The 23678-nt window shown below is 39.8% G+C and overlaps 1 protein-coding gene across 7 annotated transcripts in view; it reads right to left on the reverse strand.

Moving 5' to 3' along the window:
* GAB1 (GRB2 associated binding protein 1) overlaps positions 1-23678 on the reverse strand; it is a 130718-nt gene that overhangs the window by 24701 nt on the left and 82339 nt on the right. For 4 of the 7 annotated variants that reach the window (XM_047797974.1, XM_047797975.1, XM_047797969.1 and 1 more), the window contains exons 2-4: positions 19267-19561; positions 5995-6220; positions 1156-1757 (exon numbers count right to left, since the gene is read on the reverse strand). In XM_047797974.1, coding sequence (XP_047653930.1) covers positions 1156-1757; positions 5995-6220; positions 19267-19324 — 886 coding nt within the window. In that variant the 5' untranslated portion in view covers positions 19325-19561. Of the gene's footprint in view, positions 1-1155; positions 1758-5491; positions 5573-5994; positions 6221-19266; positions 19562-23678 lie in introns of all 7 variants that reach the window. The other 3 variants (XM_047797973.1, XM_047797968.1, XM_047797970.1) reach the window with 1 other exon arrangement.

A 23678-nucleotide genomic window follows, 5' to 3' on the forward strand; every position in this document is an offset into this window, starting at 1 on the left:
ATCAGGACTGACCCCTCTCTCTCTTCATATAGGCATGCATGCACACACACAGATTTTTAAAAGGGTGCTCACAGAATAATATCTTGAATTGAAACACTGAACCGCTAGAAAATGCAGATATACACTTATATGCTAACCAATACCAGTATTTGACCATGACAATGAGTGAATGTCTAAGCCTGGGATGAGATGGGTTATCTAAAGATGGAGAAAATGCTTCTATTTTCTCCTCTTTTGCATCTTTGGGTCTAACTTTTATCTCACTAACTTACAACCACCTCCAGCTATATCATAGCCACTTCAAGAAGGACGTTAGAAACTGATACCGAATGGCTAAAAAGTGCTGCCCTAAGTGACATTCACAACAAATCAAATCTTTATTTTCTTGAAAACAGTTGGATAACCCCACCACAAAATCCACTGTGTCAGCACACAGATTTTAGTGTGTGTGCCTTTTAAATGTGGGCTTCTTATTTTCAGGACTTTAAGCACTGCAACGTATAACCCAGACTCTGACTTTTCTCCTCTCAAAATCTATGAGTTTTGGCAGGCTGTTGGAAATGGTACAGCAATCAGTGCAGTGGGGGTGGGGGGGGGGGAGAGAGAGAGGAGGAGTGGAAAGTCAGAGCTTTAAAAAGAAATAAAACCATGCAGACAAAAAGCAGAAGGGCTTGATTGGAACTGAATGTTACCTGTTAGACATAACATAAAAACTGGGGACCTAGGAAGGAAGGAAACAGAGCCCCACAGATGTGACACAGAAGCAGCCATAATAGGACACAAATAGAGGAAAGGGTATGACTTGGGAGAGGCTCTGTGGCTGGTCCATTTCCTGTCCCTCTGCCCCCGTCCGGTCTGCCCACCCAGAATGCAGAGAAGGTGAGAGAGAGGGGTGCATGCTTCCTGAGAGGGGGAAGATATTACTAAGACAAAAAACTCCACCTCCCTCTCCCCTCAACAGAACATGCAGCCTGCGTGCACAAACACCCCGCCGGGTGCTCCTGAGACTCTGCTATCTCAGCTCCCTGAGGTGGGCTCAATGCAGAGCTGAAGCAAAACGGGACTGGCATTTAACATCACACCAGGAGCAAATATCCGCAACAATAGATGTTCTAGCCTTAACCTCTAACCCGGTAGCAGCCACGTGGAGCTGACCTTTCCGCAGTTTGTTCAGATCCACGGTGGAAATGGTATTGCTACGGGACGGAGGCACCCCCGCGGTCGGGATACAGTAACTGCTGTCAGTGTCCGAGGCCGCGCGTGGGACGCTACACGTTTCCACAGGAGACCGGTCGTGAGCCGGGTGTGGCTTTGGTGGCCGAGGTGGAGGAATATCTGGAATAGTGTCCAGCTTTGACGTCTGCCCCAAGGTTCCTTCTGGAAATGTTCGCGGAATCTGGTAAGTATTACCCGGCGTGGGAGGAATGTCATAACTCATGGACACATGCCTCATTTGGGTCTCTAAGCTCGCGGTCCCCGATGGCGTGTTGAATACGTAGAGTTCTCCGTCTGCTTCCGTGCTCGAGGGAGACGCCTTGGGCAGAACATCGTGGGAGAAACTCCTGGGCAGGTTGTAAAGGCTGGAGTCTACAGAAACCGACGGGGCTCGAGACGGTGGAGAGTCGTACATCATCTGCTGCTGAAAAAAGCCGTTCACTCCATGTTTGCTCTGGGAGGAAGCGGGGTTTTTATGAGAAGGGACGTTATCATTGCAGTCTGTCTCCGAGGAGGTGGGTTTGGCAGCGTCAGGGTGCATTCTAAATAAAAATTGTTAATGACAGCAAATTAAACCTGGTAAAGACCTAAAACTACATTTTAGTAAATATGTTTATAGCTTAGCAATCAAAATCCATGGCTTGTTTCATTAGATATTTGTGTGTGTGTGTGTGTGTGATCGATCTGATTTTTAAAGCACGAATGTTCTTAGTTTTTATGATTATACACCAGGTAACAAAACCGCCACCATAAAACCAAAAGCATCCTCCCTAATTCCTAACTTCTATCTGGCCACACCCCCAACCTCCACCTATTAAATCCACACATAAAACCACAATCCCTGAAGCACTGGAATTAGAAAGGTACAAAACTCAGAGGAAGGTAAATGATTAAGGAACAGACACAAGGAAGAACATTTCCTCGGAAGAGCATGCAACAACCTCGTGCCAACAGTTTACCAAGTTGATCCACTGCTCTTTAGCCCACCTGTGGCAACTCTGTTGTTCTGTAAAATGAAAAGTCTAATGATTACCTGGTATTGAATAAAGTTCATGTGCTCTACAAGGAGGTGGCAACCTGTTAGGTTTTGCATAGCTTCCTTTCCACTAATTTTCTTTAGCAGATATTTAGCCAATACTATAAAGAGGATCAAAATACAAGCCACAGAGTTAGCCAACTCCAAGTAATAATTAACCTTGAGATAACTCATTGGAGTACATTTTATGCTTTGTGGAATCTCTTGTTCTGTGGAATCACAATTTGGGAATAAGCCAAAACGAAGTTACCAATAGCAGAACACCTGTCCTTTCTTAATGCTAAACAAGATACTTTAACTACCCAAGTGTGTTGTCCAAAGCCCTGTAAGAACTTAAACTCAATATCTTAAAAAATAACGTGATAGTTTTTTAAAGGGCCTGAATCCCTGATTTCTTGGTAACATCTGGTGCTATGTACTGCATTTATTCATCAAAACTCTCTCTCTCTAGTATCAGAGGACTTTTATTGTGGCAGGATAGCCTGACTTCTCCCTCACTGATTAAGCCCTTGTTTCACTGACCCGGCTCTTCTTCCTATGTCTCCATCTAGAAAGGGCCAACAGAAATCAATCCTCTAAATCTTCACTGCACACGCCATTAAAAAAAATCCTCCTTTCCATGAGTTCCTGACGTGGCTCAGGGAAAACGAATCTGACAAGCATCCATAAGGACGCAGGTTCAATCCCCGACCTCGCTCAGTGGGTTAAGGGTTAAGGATCCGGCACTGCTGTGGCTGTGGTGTAGGCTGGTAGCTACAGCTCCAATTAGACCCCTAGCCTGGAAACCTCCATATGCCTCAGGTGCGGCCTAAAAAGAAAAAAAAAGAAAAAATCCTCCTTTCCCATAACTTCACCTTCTATGGAGTGCTAACATCTACTATCTTCTTTCCGAATTCTTGAGTCCATATTTTCAAAGAGTTCAAATATATTTCTCTTGGTTAACCCAGGAGACCCTCACTCATGGGTACCAAACCAAACTCAACTTACTTCTCAAATCGATGGCTTGCCACGAAAAGAAATATATTTACGCAGGATCTCTAAACTCAACAGCCAGTCAGCTCTGATTCATTCTCTTTGATCGCCACCACTACTCGGCACCATGTCCTTCTTCCTACCCAAGTACCTATTCCCCTGCTCTGTTCCCACCGCTGCCACCCCAAGTTCAGGTCTGTGTCTCTGCTGAGATCTACACCACTGACCCTTCCCAAGTGAACTTCTTTCCTCTTGTTTCTCTCTATTCCAGTCCATCATGATACCATCCATGGGACCAGTACTAATGGAAGATAGTTTCAAAATATGGTTTTTATATCACTCACCTATTCAAATAAAATCCTGTCCAGGGTCCCTATGGGCTGTAGGAACTACAAAAAGCCCTCAAACCACTCCACTTGGCACTGAGACCACTGATGGCCTGGTTCTACCTTAGATGCCCTACCTTACATCCTACTGTTCCCCACAAGGAATCCTTTACTCCAAATAGGTTTTCCTCCTCATTAACTTCCTCCCCTTGCTCTCATTCTCACTCCCTTTTTCCTCAGGCTATTTTTACGTAAATTATTAACTACCGACCATCTCCTTTTCTCTCACCCACCAGGTGTGCTTCAAATCCTACTCCTCTTCTGAGGTTCCTCACCCTCCATCTCAACAACACATTGCTGTCCTTTCTAGGGATTTCTAACACACCTTCTAAAATGTGCACTTCACTAAACTCAAACGTGAAGTCACGAGAAGCTCAATGTACTAGTCCTAAGTTCCCTGTCCTTGACTAGCTTACAGGAATGGAGAGTAAAGACAGTTATCAAGCAATTTCCAGTTCCGTGATGAAAGAGAGAGATGCGGGTCAACCAGAATGCTATGAAAACCCAGACAGGCATTTAATCCAGCCTGGGAGTTTGGGGGGAACATCTCGAGAAGCAGGTGTCTGAGCTGAGTCTTGTAGGATGAACAAGAGTTGCAAAGGCAATGCTCATTTCTTGCCTTCACTTATCAAGGCTTAATGTTTGCATGTTCAACTCTGAAGGCTACATGCGAGAGGGCTGTATATCTTATTAATTAGTTTGTACCTTCAGAGCACTTAGCAAAATAGTGGGCCCACAGCAGGTACTGCACAAATATTTGCTATTTAACTGTCACTTTTGCAAAAGATAGACACAAACTCTATCTGAGCAATGATTCTGAGCATAATCTCAACTACAACAGGAAAGCTGCTGATACTAATGAGATCAAAGAAAGACACTATATAAAAGGAAACTGTACTGAAAACTGTCCCTTGGCTGTTGGCTTTTAAAAAGTTAATGTGGAAAAATAACTGTGGCTCTCCCTAAAATAAAATCTTAGTTAGTAGCATAAGGTAATAAAGTTGCAAGTGTATAATTTTAAATATTCACAGCAAACAAGCAAAAATCAAGTTAGAATCTGATATTAAATAGTGCTGATTTATAAATTTTTTTTTTTTTTTACTCTTACAGGTAAAATCCCATTACAACAAAAATATAAAATTCATCCTTGGAAGGTTTGTGAGCTGTTTCCATTATCTCTGGGAATGTTTCACAGAAACTCATTTGTGGATTTAACAAATTTTATCTGAAAAATTTTGAACAGGTGCTTTGTATGATTCTACAGCCTAGTAAGAGTCACTTTCTACTTGAAAAAAAATATTTTTTTGTTATGAAAATAATGCTTAAATCTAATACCTGTTTAAAAAAAAAATCTATTCACATCTCAATGCAATGCACCACCCCCCTTTAACGGTGCAACTTAATAAATATACCCGATATCACTAGCTGTCACTTAGCTGTTAACGGTATGACGGGTCCCCTGATCATCAGTTTCTGGCTCCAACTCTGTTGTTACCTAAAGTCTTCTTGCCAATTACTCACTATCAAATGAGAAGAATGATCCAATCAAAATATCTTCGAGCTTAGAAGAGAGGGGTATGGGAGCAGAGATGGGCATGACATCAAAACCAAGGATTTGGAAAAGTCTTATGAAACCTCTGGTCAAGCACTGAAACCCACAGACTTCATTCTACTTAAAAATCTGTAAAGTAAAGGCCTGTGGTAAGCTCTGCTTCATCGCTAGGTATGATGATTTGAAAGTTTCCAAGTGTTAAGCAATGTATTTAATTTCATTAAATGTCAATAATGCCCAATTTGTTTATTCCACAGAATTTGCTATATTGGGATTTTACCTGTATGATTAATTTCTCACACAGATCCAAAGCAACCATAACACACTCACTGCAATGGAATCGTTTTGCTTTCAAAATCTTCTAGCAGTAGGTATTCCTCTCCTTCTTCAGAAACAAAAGATGACCCTTGGCTGGTTTACAATCACATAAGAAATGGAGCAAGATCACCATTTATAAATCAGTGAAATCTGTTAAGCAAGTAACACTGTGAGTCTGTAACAAAGACTATGACGCAGGAGACAGATTTCCAAAAGAGCTTCACAGCCACAAGTGTTCTTTGCAAAAAAAAAAAAAAAAAGAAAGAAAGAAAAAAGGAAAAGAAAAAAAAAGACAGAGAATGCGTTTCTTCAATATAATATCCTGAATTTCTTCAAGATAATCTCCCGAATATCAGAAATCATTCGTGGAGAAACATAAGCCTGAAATACAAGCCTAAAAGATAAATTTCGATGGATGGTCTCTTTTAAGCCTTTGAATTAGGGTTAAAAAAGTTTAAGGGTAAGATTCCTAAAGGTATGCATGCACGCATGCTCGCACACACAGAGTGGCTTACCTGGTGGGTTCTGGCTTCTTGCTTTGACAGTTGATTAGCAAGAGGTAGTCTTGAGGATCCTCCTGGATGCCAAGAGTTTCCAGGTGTGGTGGAAGGCTGATTAGCTGGTAGGGAGGAGGCGGAGCAGCAGAGGAGGCGTCCACCTGGGTGGACGGTGGTGCCGCATTTATCGCTAATGGTAAATCAGCTGGTGCTGGTAAGGAGCTGCCAGGTGGCTTCACAGGATCTGCAACACCCAAGTGTGACCATCACTGTCCATCCCATTTTAAGAACTGTTGCTTAAACAAAACTCCTTGAAAGTTTGGAGATAAACTGTCTAACTACACGAACGCAGGAATAAACCAGGACAGTGTCAGTTAAAATACATACGACCTGAATGGCAACCCTGATACAGAAAATAACTGTTCTTGTTAGAGAGATCTGAAGGAGGGCGTTTTCCTCCAGAGGCTCTCAAAAAGCCATGCTTAACACTGTCCTGAACAGATTTCGGTTTTCTTTTCCTTTAAATTTTTTTTTTTTTTTTTGCCTTTAAGGGCCACACCCTCGGCATGTGGAAATTCCCAGGCTAGGGGTCTAATTGGAGCCACAGCTGCTGGCCTACACCACAGCCACAGCAACACGGGATCCAAGCTGTGTCTGTGATCTACACCACAGCCTCACGGCAATGCAGGATCCTTAACCCACTGATGGAGGCTGGGGATCAAACCCACATCTGCATGGATACTAGTCAGGTTCATTATTGCCGAGGCACAACAGGAACTCTCCAGTGTTTGGTTTTGAGGCTACCACGAATGAAGGTTTTAGCATAAACAGCAGCTGATTTTTCTCCCCCACAATAATCAAGTGTTTTCTAAGTCAGGCCAACATTCTAAGGAGACCCATTTTATTATGGTAGCTATAGGTCCACGGTGCTGTGTGTACCAGGGCTCGCTCTTTACCCCAAGTTTATTTTTTTTTATGTTTCAAATTAATTTTTTATTAAAATATAGATTACAGTGTTGTACCAACTTCTGCTGTACAGCAAAGTGACCCACTCATACATACATACATATATTTCTTTTCTTATATTATCTTCCATCATGATCTATCCCAAGAGACTGGATTGCTATTCAGCAGGACCTCACTGCTTATCCATTCTAAATAGTTTTGCATCTACTAACCCCAAACTCCCTGTCTATCCCACCCCTCTCCCCTCCCCTTTGGCAACCACAAGTCTTGTTCTTTTTGTCTCTGAGACATACAGGAGTTCCCGTCATGGTGCAGCGGAAACGAATCCGAAGAGGAACCATGAAGTTGCAGGTTCGATCCCTGCCCTCACTCCCCAGTGGGTTAAGGATCCAGCGTTGCCGTGAGCTGTGGAGTAGGTCCCAGACACGGCTCGGATATGGCTTTGCTGTGGCTGTGGCCCGCAGCTACAGCTCCAATTAGATCCCTACCCTGGGAACCTCCATATGCTGCAGATGTGGCCTTAAAAAGACAAAAGACAAAAAAAAGAAAAAAAGACATACAGAAAAGATGCTCAACATTACTAATTATTAGAGAAATGCAAATCAAACTACGATCAAGTACCACTTCACAGCTCTCTTAATGGCCATCATTAAAAAGTCTACAAATAATAAATGATGGAGAGGGTGTGGAGAAAAGGGAACCCTCCTACACTGTTGGTGGGAATGTAAATTGGTACAACCGCTATGGAAAACAGTATGGAGATTCCTCAGGAAACTAAAAATAGAACTACCATATGATCCAGCAACCCCACTCCAGGGATTATATCCAGACAAACTGTAATTCAAAAAGATCTATTTGTTTTTCTTTTCTACTTCTCAGCCAACTACGGAGAAATAGGTCAAATTCCACGATTCACTTTCAGGGAAAGAGCTTTTCTTTATGGTATCAGGCATCACCTCTTTCCTCAGCTTATAGCCCCAAAAGGATTTACTGGATTTCCATAGTATTTTTACCGGATTTCCATAGTATTTTTATGCAAAAGGGGTCAGCAGGTAAAGAAGTGATTTACTAAGCACCTATGTCCTGAGAAGACATGTGAAAAATTGCATTTAACGAGTAATTTGAAAACAAACTGAAATTTAGAAATAAAATCTCACAGCAGTCAACACAAACAAATCTTGAGGGCCCAGGAGAAAAATTGTTTGGTTAGGAATCTGGGGCTAGAAATCCATAAAAAAGGTAAATGCTCCTATTTGAATAAAGAAATCTGTTTATTGTTTGTTTATATTAGGAAGAAAAGCTGTGTTGAAGTTGAGATGCTTCACACATACACACAAATTACCTAAAGTGGTAAAAAGTGGTAAGAGAGTTAATATGTTCTACAGACTAGTATCAAAGGCAGATCATTTGGCCTGTCACCTCCCCAGGAAAGAGCTACCTGGCAGCTCTCTCTTGGCTAGATTCTATAGAGTTAAGTCCACACGCTTTTGATGTCTTTGTGTATTCCACATAAACAATGCAACATTAACATCCATCCATGCAATACAGCCAAGTATACAGAGCTTATTTAAAAATGCTTCTGCTGCAGAGCACAGAGAACTCATCAAAATGTCTTAATTTCATAGGATCTCATACATACCTCATCTACCCAATATTCTGTGATAATCTATGTGGGGAAAGAATCTGAAAGAGAATAGATGTGTGTGTACACATGACAGAATCACTTTGCTGTACACAGCAGAAATTTTTACAAGCTTGTAAGTCAACTATACTTCAATAAAACGTAAGAAATAATTCAGCATGAACTGGAGATAAACAGTTATATATTAAAAAAAAAACAAAACAAAAAAAACCCCAAACCCCAACTGTTCTGGAGTTCCTGCTGTGGTGCAGTGGGTTAAAGGATCCAGCACTATCTCAGCTGTGGAGTAGGTTGCTGCTGCACCTCAGATTCCATCCCTGGCCTGGGAACTATATGCCTCAGATGTGGCCATAAAAAAAAAAAAAAAAAAAAAAAAAACGAAACAAAACTTCTTCCTAGGCAGAGAAGCTCATGTCCTAATTGTAAAGCTTGAATAATAACACATGAGTATTTTTATTTGCTATTTAGTTTATCTTTATTGTAAGTCCCCCAAATAAACAAAAACAATCAGAACTCCTGTGGCAGATGCTCAAAAATGTTTCATTCACCCAAGAGAAATTCACTGAGCACTTTCTCTATGTCAGGTTGGAAGAGATTAAAGCAAGGCACACTCTCTGATCTGCAAGACCTGGTCACATGCATGCACAGTTTGGAATTGGGTCCTTTAGAAGTATGTGAGCCCTGCTAGATGCTAATTGAGTATGAAACTTCTTTCAGTTGGAGAATTTGGCAGATGTGAGCTAATTTCTAATGATATATCTTTGTTATGCTGCATGCCACATCACGTTTTCACACAAGCTCATCTAACAAAACCTAACACATTAGGGCAGCAACTAACTAATTCTTATTTATTTTTAAATTGAAGTATTTACAATGTGTTAATTTCTGCTGCAGAGCAAAGTGATTCAGCTACACATATGTATATGTTCTTTTTTATATTCTTTTCCATTATGGTTTATCTCAGGATATTGAACATAGTTCCCTGTGCTATACAATAGGACCTTGCTGTTTTTCCATTCATTCTTTTTTTTTGAATGAGAAAAGAAAAATAAATTTTTAGACATTTATACAACAAAATGCCTTAATTTCATAGGATCTCATATATACCTCATCATATCTAAGAGACGCTGGCTATAGTGTATATAACATACCCTATGAAATGTTTTACTGTTTTGATTGTTACAAATATAAAGAGCTTTATTGGAGGGGATTTAAAATGTGGTAGATTGATCAGTGACTCAAGAGTAAATCCTTGTGGACTGTTAAACTTCAGAGAACTGTAAAAAATATTCACCCTTTAAAGAGCTTAAGAAAAATATAAACAACATGAAGGAAAAAAAAATCAGAGGGATCAGAGAGTAGTTGCTGTATCTTACAGGGTATATTCACAAGTATGTTTTATATACTTCTCCTTTCTTCTACCAGAGATATAGTTAAATGGTACAATCCAGTTCAATGTTTAGTTCTGACCAAACAAAATGAAACTAAACACTGGAAAAACATTACTATATAAAAGAGTATGAATTCTAGTTTTCCACTGTAACTCCTAAAGTAATTTTTCCAGGTGGTTGTTTTTATATACTTTTCCTTTAATGTTTTTTTCTAAGCTGGATGGCTATACACTAAATGAACTGGGTGATTCACCTTAAGAGGGGAAAATAGTCTCCCAGCCAAGCAATCACTTTTGTCTGGCCTTGTTTTATTAACACAATGGGACCATCTCCTTTTTGACCTTCCATCTCTCCCATCTGTGAATGAAGAAAGTGCTTTTACCCTCTTTATGGCTGCAAGATCCTCTCAATTTTCTGAAAAAAGGACTGGGACTCAAAGTTTCTTTCTTTCTTTCTTTTTTTTTTATCTTGTTCACAATATGAGAAGACTTGAACATATGTCTAAGAGGCAAGAACTCGAGGGATACTTCCCGTTACGTTCACGAGCAAGCTCGTGGAAGAAAAAGGCCTTCTGAGAGCTGTGAACAGCAAGTCCACCTGGTCCAAACAAGATGGCTTACAAAGGACTTTAAAAGGGAAGGGGATATTGCTTTACCACTTTGGGCTCCGATAATGCACCATCCTCAAAGTTTTAGTGTTTGGGATGATTTTACTCCCGTTAAATTCACCTAATACTCATCTCTGCCTATTTTGATGCAAGCCCCACCTGGTGTCTAAAAATTCTTTAACATAAAATTTTTAGCCAAAGTTCACCAACTGGTCTGAAAAGAGAAACTTCTCTTCCACCTTGTATAGACACGTGACCAGCCTCTACTCCCTCTAAGTAGTAGAGGAGACTGTGTTTATTGCTTGGGTTTCTAACTTACTGCTCTTTCTAAGTATTGCTGGTATCAAGTTTCTGAGAACCAAACATTAGCTTAGGGTTTGCTTCTGTGTGTAAAATTATTTCCTGTCTCTTAATTCAGAAGGCATGAGGAGTATAATTACCATCCATTAAAAAGGCCTAATAAGCTGCTGTAGGAAACTCTTAATTGAATTTTACTGACAAAGCTAATATGTATTGCTAAGGAAAGCCCTAACAAGTTTTCAGTGAAGCAGATTGTTCTGCGAGAAGAACCACAAATAATAAATGAGGTCACATGATCCCTACCCTAATGCATGGTTTTACCCCATCTGGAATCATAACATCCTGGAGTTAGTGCTCCTCACAGAAGTTGGGGTGCCCAGATAATGCCTCTAAATGTTCAAAATTATAATTAAATATATATTTAAACCAAATATTCAAAATTAAACATACATATTTAAACCAAATGTAAAATTATATATATATGTGTATACACACACACACACACATATATATTTATTTAAACCAAATAGCACAAGCGCTTAAGCCCAGAGAAGCAATCCTACTCTTTCTTGTTGCTAAGGTAGAATATGTTGAAGTAGATGTGACAGAGCCTCTGATTTGGTGACTTCTAATGCGCCCTACCTGAGCATGTGGTGTCAAAACCGCTGTGTTGCTCACCTCCTGTCAGAAGACCAGATGAGATCCTTTTCTCTGAAGATGGGCTACATCTGCTGACAGAACCTTTTTTTTTCTTTTGCTTTTATTGCAAACGTTTTCCCTTAATGTTCACAATGAAAGGTAAGTATGTCGAGGTCAGTCTGTATGGAGACCTGATTTACGTGGTCTGGGGTAGAATATTTTTCCTCTAAAGAGAAGCATTTCAAATAGATCTATGTCTAATGAACCTAGCAAGTAAGAGTCTGCCAAGAGTATACATTATTATTAATGCTAACATAACCATCTTCTCACTTCTGAACACAGCCTTCTTTATAGAAGACTGTTTTATAAAGGTAAATCTAACACATGGATACAAACAAGAAATAGCAGTGGCTGCAACTTTCAGTGAAACAAACTGAAATTTCTTCACATTATTTAATCAAGTTCTGAAGACCTTTCATCATAGCCCAATCTAGTTAATGTGTTTCAAGTTGACAATGTTTTATCTTCTTATTTGTCACGACCATCTCCTTAACAGAGTGTGAACACATTCTTGGAGACTTTTAAAATAAACCCCCAGTCAGTGCTGACAAATGCCTTAATTCTTATCCAGAGGGGGTCACTTGTAAGGTATTTGAGAAATCTCAGTGTCAGGGCTTTATCTCAGGAGACTCGGTGCATCAAGATCTCAAAGGCAGTAGCTTGATCATGTGTAATAAAACAGCACAAGACAAAACAGAATGGATTCTGGTTGAATTGGTCCTCAGGAAAATGCACATTAAAACCACAATGAGGTTCCACTACACACTCACTACAGTGGCTAAAATTAATGACGCACAATACCGAATCTCGGTGACAATGCAGAGTAACTGGAAAATTTATACACTGCTGGTAGCAAAGCAATCGGTACAATAACTTTGGAAAACTAAAGCTACCAAGTCTACTAAAGTCTACCAAGTCTATCCCTATCTATCTATCTATCTACCAACCTATCTATCTACTGTGATGGAGCAATAATACCCACGGGAGGATACCCAAAAGAGCTAAGCATTCATATCCAGCAAAAGACACATGTAAGAATGTTCACAGTAGCTCTATTTGTATTAACTACAAACTAGAAGCAAGCCAAATGTCCATCAATATGTGAATAGACCAATAATTTCTGATATGTTCACACAACGAAAGGCTACATAGGATACAGAACAACTGTCCCATCCTACATGGATTAATGTCACAGATTGACTGCAAAAAAAAAAAAAAAAACTGTCCCATGCTACATGGATGAATGTCACAGTCTGACTGGAAAAAAGAGGCCAGACTCGATGGTTTCATTTATAAGTTTCAAGGATAGATAAAACTAATCTGTGGTGATAGAAGCAAAATAATGGTTATCTCTGAACTCTTTTCTGGGTTTTTAGTGGGAAGAAGCATGAGAAAACCTTCCAGGGGACGGGAAGTGTTCCATTTCTTGATCTGAGGGGCGGTTTCAGAGAGCTCTATGTCTATGTAGATTCCAAATGTGTACATAAAACTATATTGAACTGTACACTTTAGATCTGTGCCTTTCACAGTCATATGTTATACTGGAATAAAAAAGGAAATAGAAATTTAAGTCCCCTATCCCCTACGAAGTGCTGCTTTATAGGAATGGGAACATATGTGTATTCTTTTTTTTTTAATTTATTATAGTTGTTTTGCAATGTTGTTATTAGTTTCAGGTGTACAGCAAAACGGTTCAATTTACATTTTACATCTATCTATTCTTTTTCAGATTCTTTTCCCTTAATGGTTATTACCAGATATTGAGTAGAGTTCCCTGTGTTATACAGTGAGTCTTTGTTGTTTATTTTAATATAGTAATATGTATATACGTTAATCCCAAACTCCTAATTTACACCTTCCCACCGCCTTTCCCTTCAGGTAACCATAAGTTTGTTTTCTATGTCTGTGAGTCTAGTTCTCTTTTGCAAACGTACATACATTCTTACATGTTAGTTTACCTCCGTTTCTAAAAGGAAGAATATCAAACAGAGAATCACACTATTTTTTTTTTAAAGCCAGCATTATCTGAGTGTTTTGAGAAAAGCAACTCAACAGATTAAAAGGCAACTTTCTCCACTTGTATCCTTAAATTAGACCAGGAGCCCTTGCGCTACGTTAGCTGCCTGCAGCCCCAAGGCTGTTTTCTGGCACTTGTTTAGCAGATTTAACAGCTTCTCCCTCGGTTGTAGAAACAAAAATAAATCTGCACATTTCCAAGAAAAACAAAAGAAATTAGTTTCTTACTCTCAAATCTACTAAATAAAAGCATTCATAGGAACTACACACAGTTCAATGAGCTAGAATTGAAAAACAGATTCGGCCTGCCAGCATATTCTGAGTATTCAATAATAGCAGTGGTCACCTGGGGCAGCGGAAATAACATGGTAACGATATTTTGAGAGGTTCCTGGAATCAAAACACAGGTCAGATTTTTCCCCTGTCCTTTTGTTTTCAGGAGAAAATTAGTTATTCTCCTAGGGGTTGGGGAGTTATGTTCTCAGACTGTAATACCAAGCATAGATGATTTCTTCCCACATCTATCTGAAACTAGTTATGGTAAAAAATCATTTTGTGTTATTAATTTGAAGCCAAGAATGGGAGCATATTCGGCTGTCTGGAAAGGGAAGAGCACAGGGCTCTGGGGACAGATCTAGGTAAAAGTGAAAGCACCTTATTATTTAGTGTGTGGAGGTGAGACCTATCTGGAAGCAGAATAAGAAGCAGGTAGTAGACTTAATGAGAGAACACAGACATTTTGATATTTACCTTGTCACATTAAACTGTATGGATGTGATCACAGAGAATAGTAGCAGTTCTCTGTAGTTTAGAATCTGATACAAATCTTTAAGTATGTGGAATTTTTAAAAGTCATCTAGCAAAGTCAGCTAGTACAAATGAATAGGGAAATAACAGTGGTTAACTTTTTTGCAATTTTGCTACTGTGCATCAAAAACCAAAATTATGGAGCAAAATAAAATATTTCTTTGGCTCCCTGATGCTACACAATGAAGGACTGCTTATCTTTACCTGATTTATTCCAAGAAATTCAAGCCTTTAACGTAGTTTAGAAAGACATGTCTAAACTATGGCTATTTGGGAGGTGGCCAGGATGAACGTGTAAAAAAATCTAAATTTTAGAATTAAAAAGATAAACACAGTTGCATTTAGATAGGGATCAGGAACTAAATTTAAAAGTTTTAGTAAACTAAAGTCCCCAGAGGCTTGTTTTAATGAATAGATAAAAATGATCTGTGATTAGCATAGCTATTCTTGGTAACCAACTCAGCTTATATATATCAAATTTGACTTTTTTTGGGGGGGGGTGCACGCATGGCATATGAAATTTTCCAGGCCAGGGATGGAATACTACATGCAATTGCCACCCGTGCCATGGCTGCAGGAACCCATGAGCCTTAACCCACTGCACCACAGTGGGAACGCTTAAACACATCAAATTTGATGAATCATACTTTTAATTTTCTTACAGCCTCCTCCTTATGGATACTGTGAAGACTAAAAGTTTACAAATTAAAAGCTTCACTCCCAGGGAAATACCCTTCTTATCTGTTTTAGAAGGATTTGGGAGTTTTGCCACTGAAAAGGTGGCTTTCGAGTTTTGAAACTTTCCTCCTCCCAATACTAGTAAGTTTATGAGGGGCGAAACAGGCACTGTAACCAATTCCGACTGCTAATGCCAACAGAAATGTTCCAGTGAGGACAAAAATAAAGTTCTCAGTACAGTATCAGTTACAGTCACAGACTTAAAACTACCTAGGCTTTTCCTGACCCTCCTAAGAGGAAATCAGATGCTAGTGACCTATGCTTTTTTAAAAAATTTGTTTAGTTGGAGTTCCCGTTGCGGCGCAGTGGTTAACGAATCCGACTAGGAACCATGAGGTGGCGGGTTCGGTCCCTGCCCTTGCTCAGTGGGTTAACGATCCGGCGTTGCCGTGAGCTGTGGTGTAGGTTGCAGAGGCGGCTCGGATCCCGCGTTGCTGTGGCTCTGGCGTAGGCCGGTGGCTACAGCTCCGATTCAACCCCTAGCCTGGGAACCTCCATATGCCTCGGGAGTGGCCCAAGAAATAGCAACAACAACAACAACAACAACAAAAAAGACAAAAGACAAAAAAAAATTGTTTAGCAAGACACCTATCACCTAGTATTATAATTCCTAGATTATTTGCCCATTTCTCCTACTAGACTGACTGTAAGCTCCATGAGGACAAGAACTATATTTGCACATTCCCACAGAAACATACTTTACTATATGGAATTATACCTTAATACTACATTTAATACTTATAAGTACTAGTATCATTATATATTAATGACATGTCATAAGCCATTAATATGTATGTTAAAGCATGATTTATATAAGTAAAAACATGCACACACATGTACTTACAAACATGAATAACTTGTATTTATCAACTGTAATGAATTATTTTGGGTATGAATCTTCTCTCATTAGATGATCAGTTCCCTATAATATTTGCCACCTGGCTCCCTAACTAGTCACCTAATTTATGCTGGTTGAATGAACACCCCAGCCCTGGAGAATACTGGCAAACTCAAATAATGTGATAGATGAACCAATCAATTTTCTAAAGCAGACAAAACTTACCTTCTTCCCAGAGCTGACTGGGCCTTCATCAAACTCCCAGATGATAATGAATCATTAGAAGGGGGAATAATTGGACTAACTCCATGCCTTTAAACTTGCAAAACTAATTTGGGACACTTGAGCATTAGAAATTGTCCTTTTAAGGTTTTCAACTCTAATCACCCCCAAAGGAGCTTCCAAAAAGTACATACTCACATTCCTTGACTGAAGAATGTACTAAGAGGGTCTCTCATATCCGTCTGTCAAATAGGAGAATTATAAAGAAAACAGGAAGGACACCTAGTTGAGTCTCAGGTTAGCTGAATCTATACAGACAACCAAAAGAGACAGAAGTCTGCCTTTCTATCCCCTAAACAAATTCTAAATTTGCAAGGTAGCAGGCAAAAGAACACCATCAACACAGAGGTTATACAACTACTTATTATTTTAGCTGAAAATCCATCACACAATGAAATGAATGTGAAGTCTAAATCCAGGAATTATCTTTACGGGGTGGTTGTTAAATAACCATTAAAAAGTGAGAGATACCATTTGTGACTAAACTTAAAAACCCGGGAGTTCCCGTCGTGGCGCAGTGGTTAACGAATCCGACTAGGAACCATGAGGTTGCGGGTTCGGTCCCTGCCCTTGCTCAGTGGGTTAACGATCCGGCGTTGCCGTGAGCTGTGGTGTAGCTCGCAGACACGGCTCGGATCCCACGTTGCTGTGGCTCTGGCGTAGGCCGGCGGCTACAGCTCCGATTCGACCCCTAGCCTGGGAACCTCCATATGCTGTGGGAGCGGCCCAAGAAATAGCAAAAAGACAAAAAACAAAAACAAAAACAAAAAAACAAAAAACCCTCCACTGCACTCAAATATAGACCACATATGTAAACAAGAAAGGAAAGGAGTTTAATTAGAGGTAGAAATACTCCTCCCAGGCCCACTTAAAATGTGAAATGTGAGCATATTTAGCAACTTTACAAAAACAACCAAAGCTTTAACTCCACATGTGCAATAATTTCTCGAGGCTTTTACACAGTAGAACTTCGCTGAAGGGCTCTAGATCATGGGCCTCCTGTCTAAATTGTAGGCTTCCTTCCCTTTCGCACTGCTCTTGTCCCTTGGGCATTCTGGAGTCCCTCAGCATGGGGTTCCCCCCGCCTCACTGGGCCAATCCCAGCCCTGGAAGCCTCCTTCTCCTGGGGTCTGATCAGCCAGAGAGGAAACCACATGATGACCTGAGCTAATGAGAGATGAAGACTGTTTCACTTCAATCCAAATCTTGATGTTGACTGTTAAGACAATTTTTCCACCCTTTGCTGAATCTCCAGCATGCCGAAATATAGGTATTTGGAAAGGCACGCTTGTCAATGTGAGTATAACCATAAAGACGTAAACCTGTATTGGAGACCCCTACGTGGGTTCTTCAAGTTTGTTTAAAAAGGAAGAAAAGTAGAGAAGCAGACAGGGAATATAAATATAAGAAGACAGGGGATACCTAAGGTCAGGACATCCAAAGAGTAATTCCACTTGTAAGATTCTTCTGGAGGCCTCTCATCACTCAGCTCTTCCTGGAACAGGCACCCAAATCTCAGCAACTCTCCCCTTGCCTTCATTGGTCACAGTCCTCTGCTCTAGTCAAGGAGTGGACTCCACCAGTGGGTCCTTCCCTCGCCTGAGAGCCTACAGGTTCTGCCTCCCTCCTCTCATTATGGAGACAGCTTCAGTTTACAATCGGTCTACAGTTTACAATCGGTCTTCCTCCGAGGAAGCTTTACTTCACTATCTCTTATCTATAACTTGAGCCCCTTCTTCTTCCATGCTCTTTTTAGGACCTTTGTGTTAAGTAAACTCACATGTTTGTTACTTTTTCATCATGTTTGGTGACTGATTCTCATTTGCTTTTCATAGATATTGCCAGTCACCTCGGCCATTTCATAACTTCATAATCCAACTTAGTTTAAAAAATAACTCCTGTGTCCATCAATAGATGAATGAAGAAAGAAGATGTGGTATATATACAATGGAATACTACTCAGCCATCAAAAAGAAATGGCTTTTGCCATTTGCAGCACCAGGGATGGACTTGGAAGACATTATGCTAAGTGAAATATCAGACAGAGAAGGCAAATACTGTACGATATCATGCATATGTGGAATCTTAAAATATAACAAACACATGAATGTAACAAAGAAAGAAGCAGGTTCACAGATATAGATAACAAATTGGTAGTTACCAGTGGTGAAAGGGAAGGGGGAGGGGCAATACAAGGCAGGGGAATAAGAAAAACAAACTCTTGGGCATAAAATAAGCTGTAAGGTCATGTTGTACAACACAACAAATACAGCCAATATTTTATAGTAACTATAAACAGAGCACACCCTTTAAAAATTGTGACTCACTATACTGTACTACTATAACATATAATATTATATAGCAACTATACTTCAATTAAAAACAACTCCTAAGAATTAAGTTGAAGGAGTTCCTACTATGGAGCAGTGGGTTAAGCATCTGACTGCAGTGGCTTGGGTTGCTGCAGAGGCAGGGGTCTGATCCCTGGTCTGGCGCAGTGGGTTAAAGGATCCAGCATTGCCACAGCTGCAGTGTAGGTTGCCGTTGTGGCTTGGATTCAATCCCTGGCCGGGGAACTTCCACAAGCTGGAGTGACACCATTAAAAAGAAGAAGAATTAAGTTGAGCCACTTGAAAATGTTTTTCTAATAGGTTAAAACAGTCAAGTACCAGCAGCGTTCCAGGGGTCAACCTAATATTTATACAGGAACTCAAGAAATACTCTTAAATACGTATGTCCTCTTGTCACCTTCTTCAGGACATTGTTTAGACATTGCTCCATGGTTGTCTCTCTTTCTAAAAATCTATAAAGTTTCTCCCTTGACTGACGAAAAGCTTGCTTTTCCCAAATGCTATTATTAAATATATATATATATATATATTTGCACAGTATATATATATATATATATATACTGTGCAACTGAAATAACAAAGAACTCTAAAACAGTTTTTAAAATGTAGTAATAAAAGAGAACCCAGGTTGAATCACAAAATCTTGAACTTACCTTCTTCTGTAGGATTAAACCCACAGATGTCACAAATACAACGAACCCACTTATTCATCTCCTCTTCACTGTCTGCTACCAAGTAGAAAATCCGGTCGATAGTGTTGATATCAAAAATGTAGCTGTTTTCAAACTCTTTTTTGTTAAATGTCAATCCAGCATCAACTTGCTGACATAAATTTAAATCAATAATACGGATAGGCTTCTTGGCATGATCATTTTTGTAATATTCCAAGACATCTGGATCGCCAGTCAAACGGCCACTTCGCAGCACAAACCATCTCCTCTTCCATGCCTAGGAAGAAAACAAAAATATCCACTCTGGGTTACTTGGACAGAAATTTTTCAAGAGGATACCCATTTGTCAAACCAACTTTTTAGAAATGCATTAACTAGAGAAAGTAATATATGATGTTTTGTTTCTACAGAATAATCTACCACCCCAGCAAAGTTTACTGATGCCTCCTCAATTAACTTAATAATGTGTGTGTGTGTGTATATATATATGTCTTTATTATTTTATATTAGATCTTCTGATAAAATATTATAAGATACTGATTACTAGAAGATGGTACATTGATAATAATATTATTATATGTAATATCAAATCAACAAACCAAGACTCTTACCTTCTACAAAAATTAGCTCAAAATTGATCAAAGGCTAAATGTAAGAGCTAAAACTATAAAGTCCTTAGAAAAATACATGGGAAAAAGATTTGTGCTATTTGATTTGGCAGATTTCTTGAAAATGACACTAAGTAGTCAGGACACAAAAGAAAAACGGAAACAGGATTGTATCAAAATTTTTTATCTTAAAGGACATGATCAGAGAATGAGATGGCAACTCACAGAATGGGAGAAAATATCTGCAAATTATTTATTTCATAAGAGATTAAGTTCAGAACACACAAAGAACTCCTACAACTCAGTGACAACAAAAATACACAATGCAATTAAAAAATGGGCAAAGGACCTGAACAGACTCTGCAAGAAAGACATAAGAATGACCAATAAGCACAAGAAAAGATGTTCAGGAGTGCCTGTGGTGGCACAGGGGAAATGAATCCAACTAGGAACCATGAGGTTGTGTGTTCGATCCCTGGCCTTGCTCATGGGGTTAAGGATCTGGTGGTGCTGCCATGAGCTGTGGTATAGGTCACAGATGCGGCTCAGATCTGGCGTTGCTGTGGCTGTGGTGTAGGCTGGCAGCTGTAACTTTGATTAGACCCCTAGCCTGGGAACCTCCATGTGCCAGGGGTGCGGCCCTAAAAAGACAAAAGACCAAAAAAAAAAAAGACGTTCAACATCACTATGCTGTCAGTAGAGAAATGCAAATCAAAACCACAATGAGATCCATATGCATGAGAATGGCTATTACCTAAAAAGCAGAAAATAACAAGTATGGGCCAGAATGTGAGGAAACTGGGACCTTTGTGCATTGCCGGTTGGAATGTAAAATGGTGTAACCACTGGGGAAAATGGTATGGCCGTCCTTCAAAAAATTCTAGTGTGGGTATATAACTCAAAAGTATTGAAAGCAAGGCCTCAGAGAGATATCTGTACACCCATGTTCACAGCAGCATTATTCACAACAGTCAAAAGGTGGAAGCACCCCAAATGTCCACTGATGAATGAAGGGATAAATGAAATGCTATTTAGCCTTAAAAGAAAATTCTCATACATGCTACAATCTGGACGAACTTTAAGAGGTTATGCTAAGTGAAAGAAGCCAGTAACGAACAAAAATTGTATGATTCCACTTATATGAGGTAACTACAGTCACCAAATTCAGAGTGAGAAAGCAAAACGGTGGGTGTTTAGGGTTATGGGGAAGGGGCGTGGGGAGTTAGTGTTTAATGGGTAGAGTTTCAGTTTGGGAAGATGAAAAAGTTCTGGGGAGAAATGGTTGCAGAACAATGTGATAGTACCTTATGTTGAACTATACACTTAAAAATGGTTAAAATGGTATATTTTATGTGATGTATATCTTACCACAATCTTTTTGCAAAAGCAGTGTTTTCTCATGCCTTAATATCATGCCATATTTTAAGCTATAGGTTTTTCTCTTTCTTTTGAGGGGCTGGTGGGGGGAGGAAGGAGGCAAGAAGTAGGAAGGAGGAAAAAATGGTTTAGAAGCTTTCCTGGTCTCTCATCTGGAAAGTAAGCAAAGAAATAAACTGTGGATAAAATCTGTAATCTTGAGAATAGCATACAAGCTAACAACAACAACAAAAAGCCAACTTTCTCTTTCTCTTCCCAACAAACGCATATTGGCAATCTGGACCTACACTCAACATGTATTCCCTTCACAAGTTTTGGTAAATTTGGAGTTTGATTATTACACATATGAAGTCTAAAATTCCTTTACTATTACCCTATTTAAACTCGACATTGATCAAATAATAAAAGCAGAACCAACTGCCTGAAACAGTCAGCTTCATCAGTCTTTAAACCCACCATCTCTGTCCAGAGACAAAAATGAAGCCTGACTCCTCTTTGAGGGTCTTCCTCAGCCGGCAGCAAGCCAGACCAAAAGAGGCCACTGCAGCAAGACTCAGTGGCCTACAAAGAGACATTCTCTACTCCAGACCGAATATACTTCAGATCACCCAAAGGAAATGCGGGAAGTGCAAGGACTGACAAACAGGACAATTTATGAACCCCAAGGGTGTCACATATTCTTAATGGCCACTGTTCACATCTGTTCATTTGGAGAGCATGATGCACCAGTCACATCTCAGTCCGCTCATTCTGGAAAAGTATAACACAACAAAGCATGTCTCTTCCTATGGTAACCCAGACTAAGGACAGCTTTATGCTGATGGCATTTCCAGAAATTTTCAAGTATGAGTATGGTGCTATACATAACCGTCTAATTAGGCCAAGAAGGCCCACCATGTTGGTACTGTAACACAGGCCAATCTTTCCAAAACATGATTTCTATTTCTTCATTAACATAAAGACCAGTCTATTTTTTAAAAATCTACTAAATTTATAATCTCCAAAAGCAATACTAGTATGACCTGATAAAGTTTTTGTTCTTCAGAACTTGGCAAAACACCAAAAGGCATTGCAGTATCATAAAAATTGTTTCATTTGATCCTGAAAAATCCATGTGAGCAGAGAAAAAGCAGGACTGGCTAAATTAAAATCCACATATATTTCTCTAACAGATGTTTAGTCACAGCCGCTACCCTCACCAAATTGTTTAATAAATTGTGACATGAGTCAGTTGTGACTGGTAGTTTATTGATGGAGTGCTAGGAAGCCAGGACAATGGTCTGAGGCAGAGACAGAAAAAACAAAAACTAAGGGGGTGGAGTGGTCCATACAAAAGCTCATTTGGGGAGTTCCCGTCGTGGCGCAGTGGTTAACGAATCCGACTAGGAACCATGAGGTTGCGGGTTCGGTCCCTGCCCTTGCTCAGTGGGTTAATGATCCGGCGTTGCCGTGAGCTGTGGTGTAGGTTGCAGACGCGGCTCGGATTCTGCGTTGCTGTGGCTCTGGCGTAGGCCGGAGACTACAGCTCCGACTGGACCCCTAGCCTGGGAACCTCCATATGCCGCGGGAGCGGCCCAAGAAATAACAAAAAGACAAAAAAAAAAAAAAAAGCTCATTTGGTCTCTAATAACTTGGATTACTGTATCAATAACTTAATCAAATAGGGTGATAACTTCCGATTTAACATTTTAATAGATTCTTTAAATTGTCTCCATCCAAGAAGTTCCTATCTTGTGGCACAGCAGAAACGAATCCAACTAGGACGCATGAGGTTGCAGGTTCCATCCCTGGCCTCACTCAGGAGGTTAAGCTTCCGGCCACCATCTCTGCCCAGCCGTGAGCTGTGGTGTAAGTCGCAGATGCGGCTCTGATCTGGTGTTGCTGTGGCTGTGGTGTAGGCTGGCAGCTGTAGCCCCGATTTGACCCCTAGCTTGGGAACCTCCATATGTCGCAGGTGTTTTTAGGTCCCTAAAAAGACAAAAGACACACACAAAAAATTGTCTCCATCCAAGAAAATTTAGATATATTAAGAACTAAACCAATGAGATAAGCATCCAATGTTACTGATTATACTGTAAATGCCATGCTAGGCACTTGTGGGAAGAAATACAAGTAATTCATGATTACTACTCTCAAGGAGTTTACTAATTATGAAGGAAACACATACATGCAAATAATTTGAGAATATAGCAACCTTGGCAAAATCTATGCAGAGCTATTGCTAAACAGATAGGTATTCCTTCATGGAAAAATTTATGTAATCCTTCAATAAGAAGATCAGCAGAAAAATCACAAACATCCACAAATATTATGTATGTAGTTCTTTAATATCATCAAGCTTTTAAACTAACTTCTCAGACTGACTGCAGCTCAAAGTTAAAAGCAAATGATTAGTGTCTAGAAGGAGAA

The sequence above is a fragment of the Phacochoerus africanus genome, chromosome 10, assembly GCF_016906955.1.
Source record: "Phacochoerus africanus isolate WHEZ1 chromosome 10, ROS_Pafr_v1, whole genome shotgun sequence".
NCBI classification, from domain to species: Eukaryota; Metazoa; Chordata; class Mammalia; order Artiodactyla; family Suidae; genus Phacochoerus; species Phacochoerus africanus.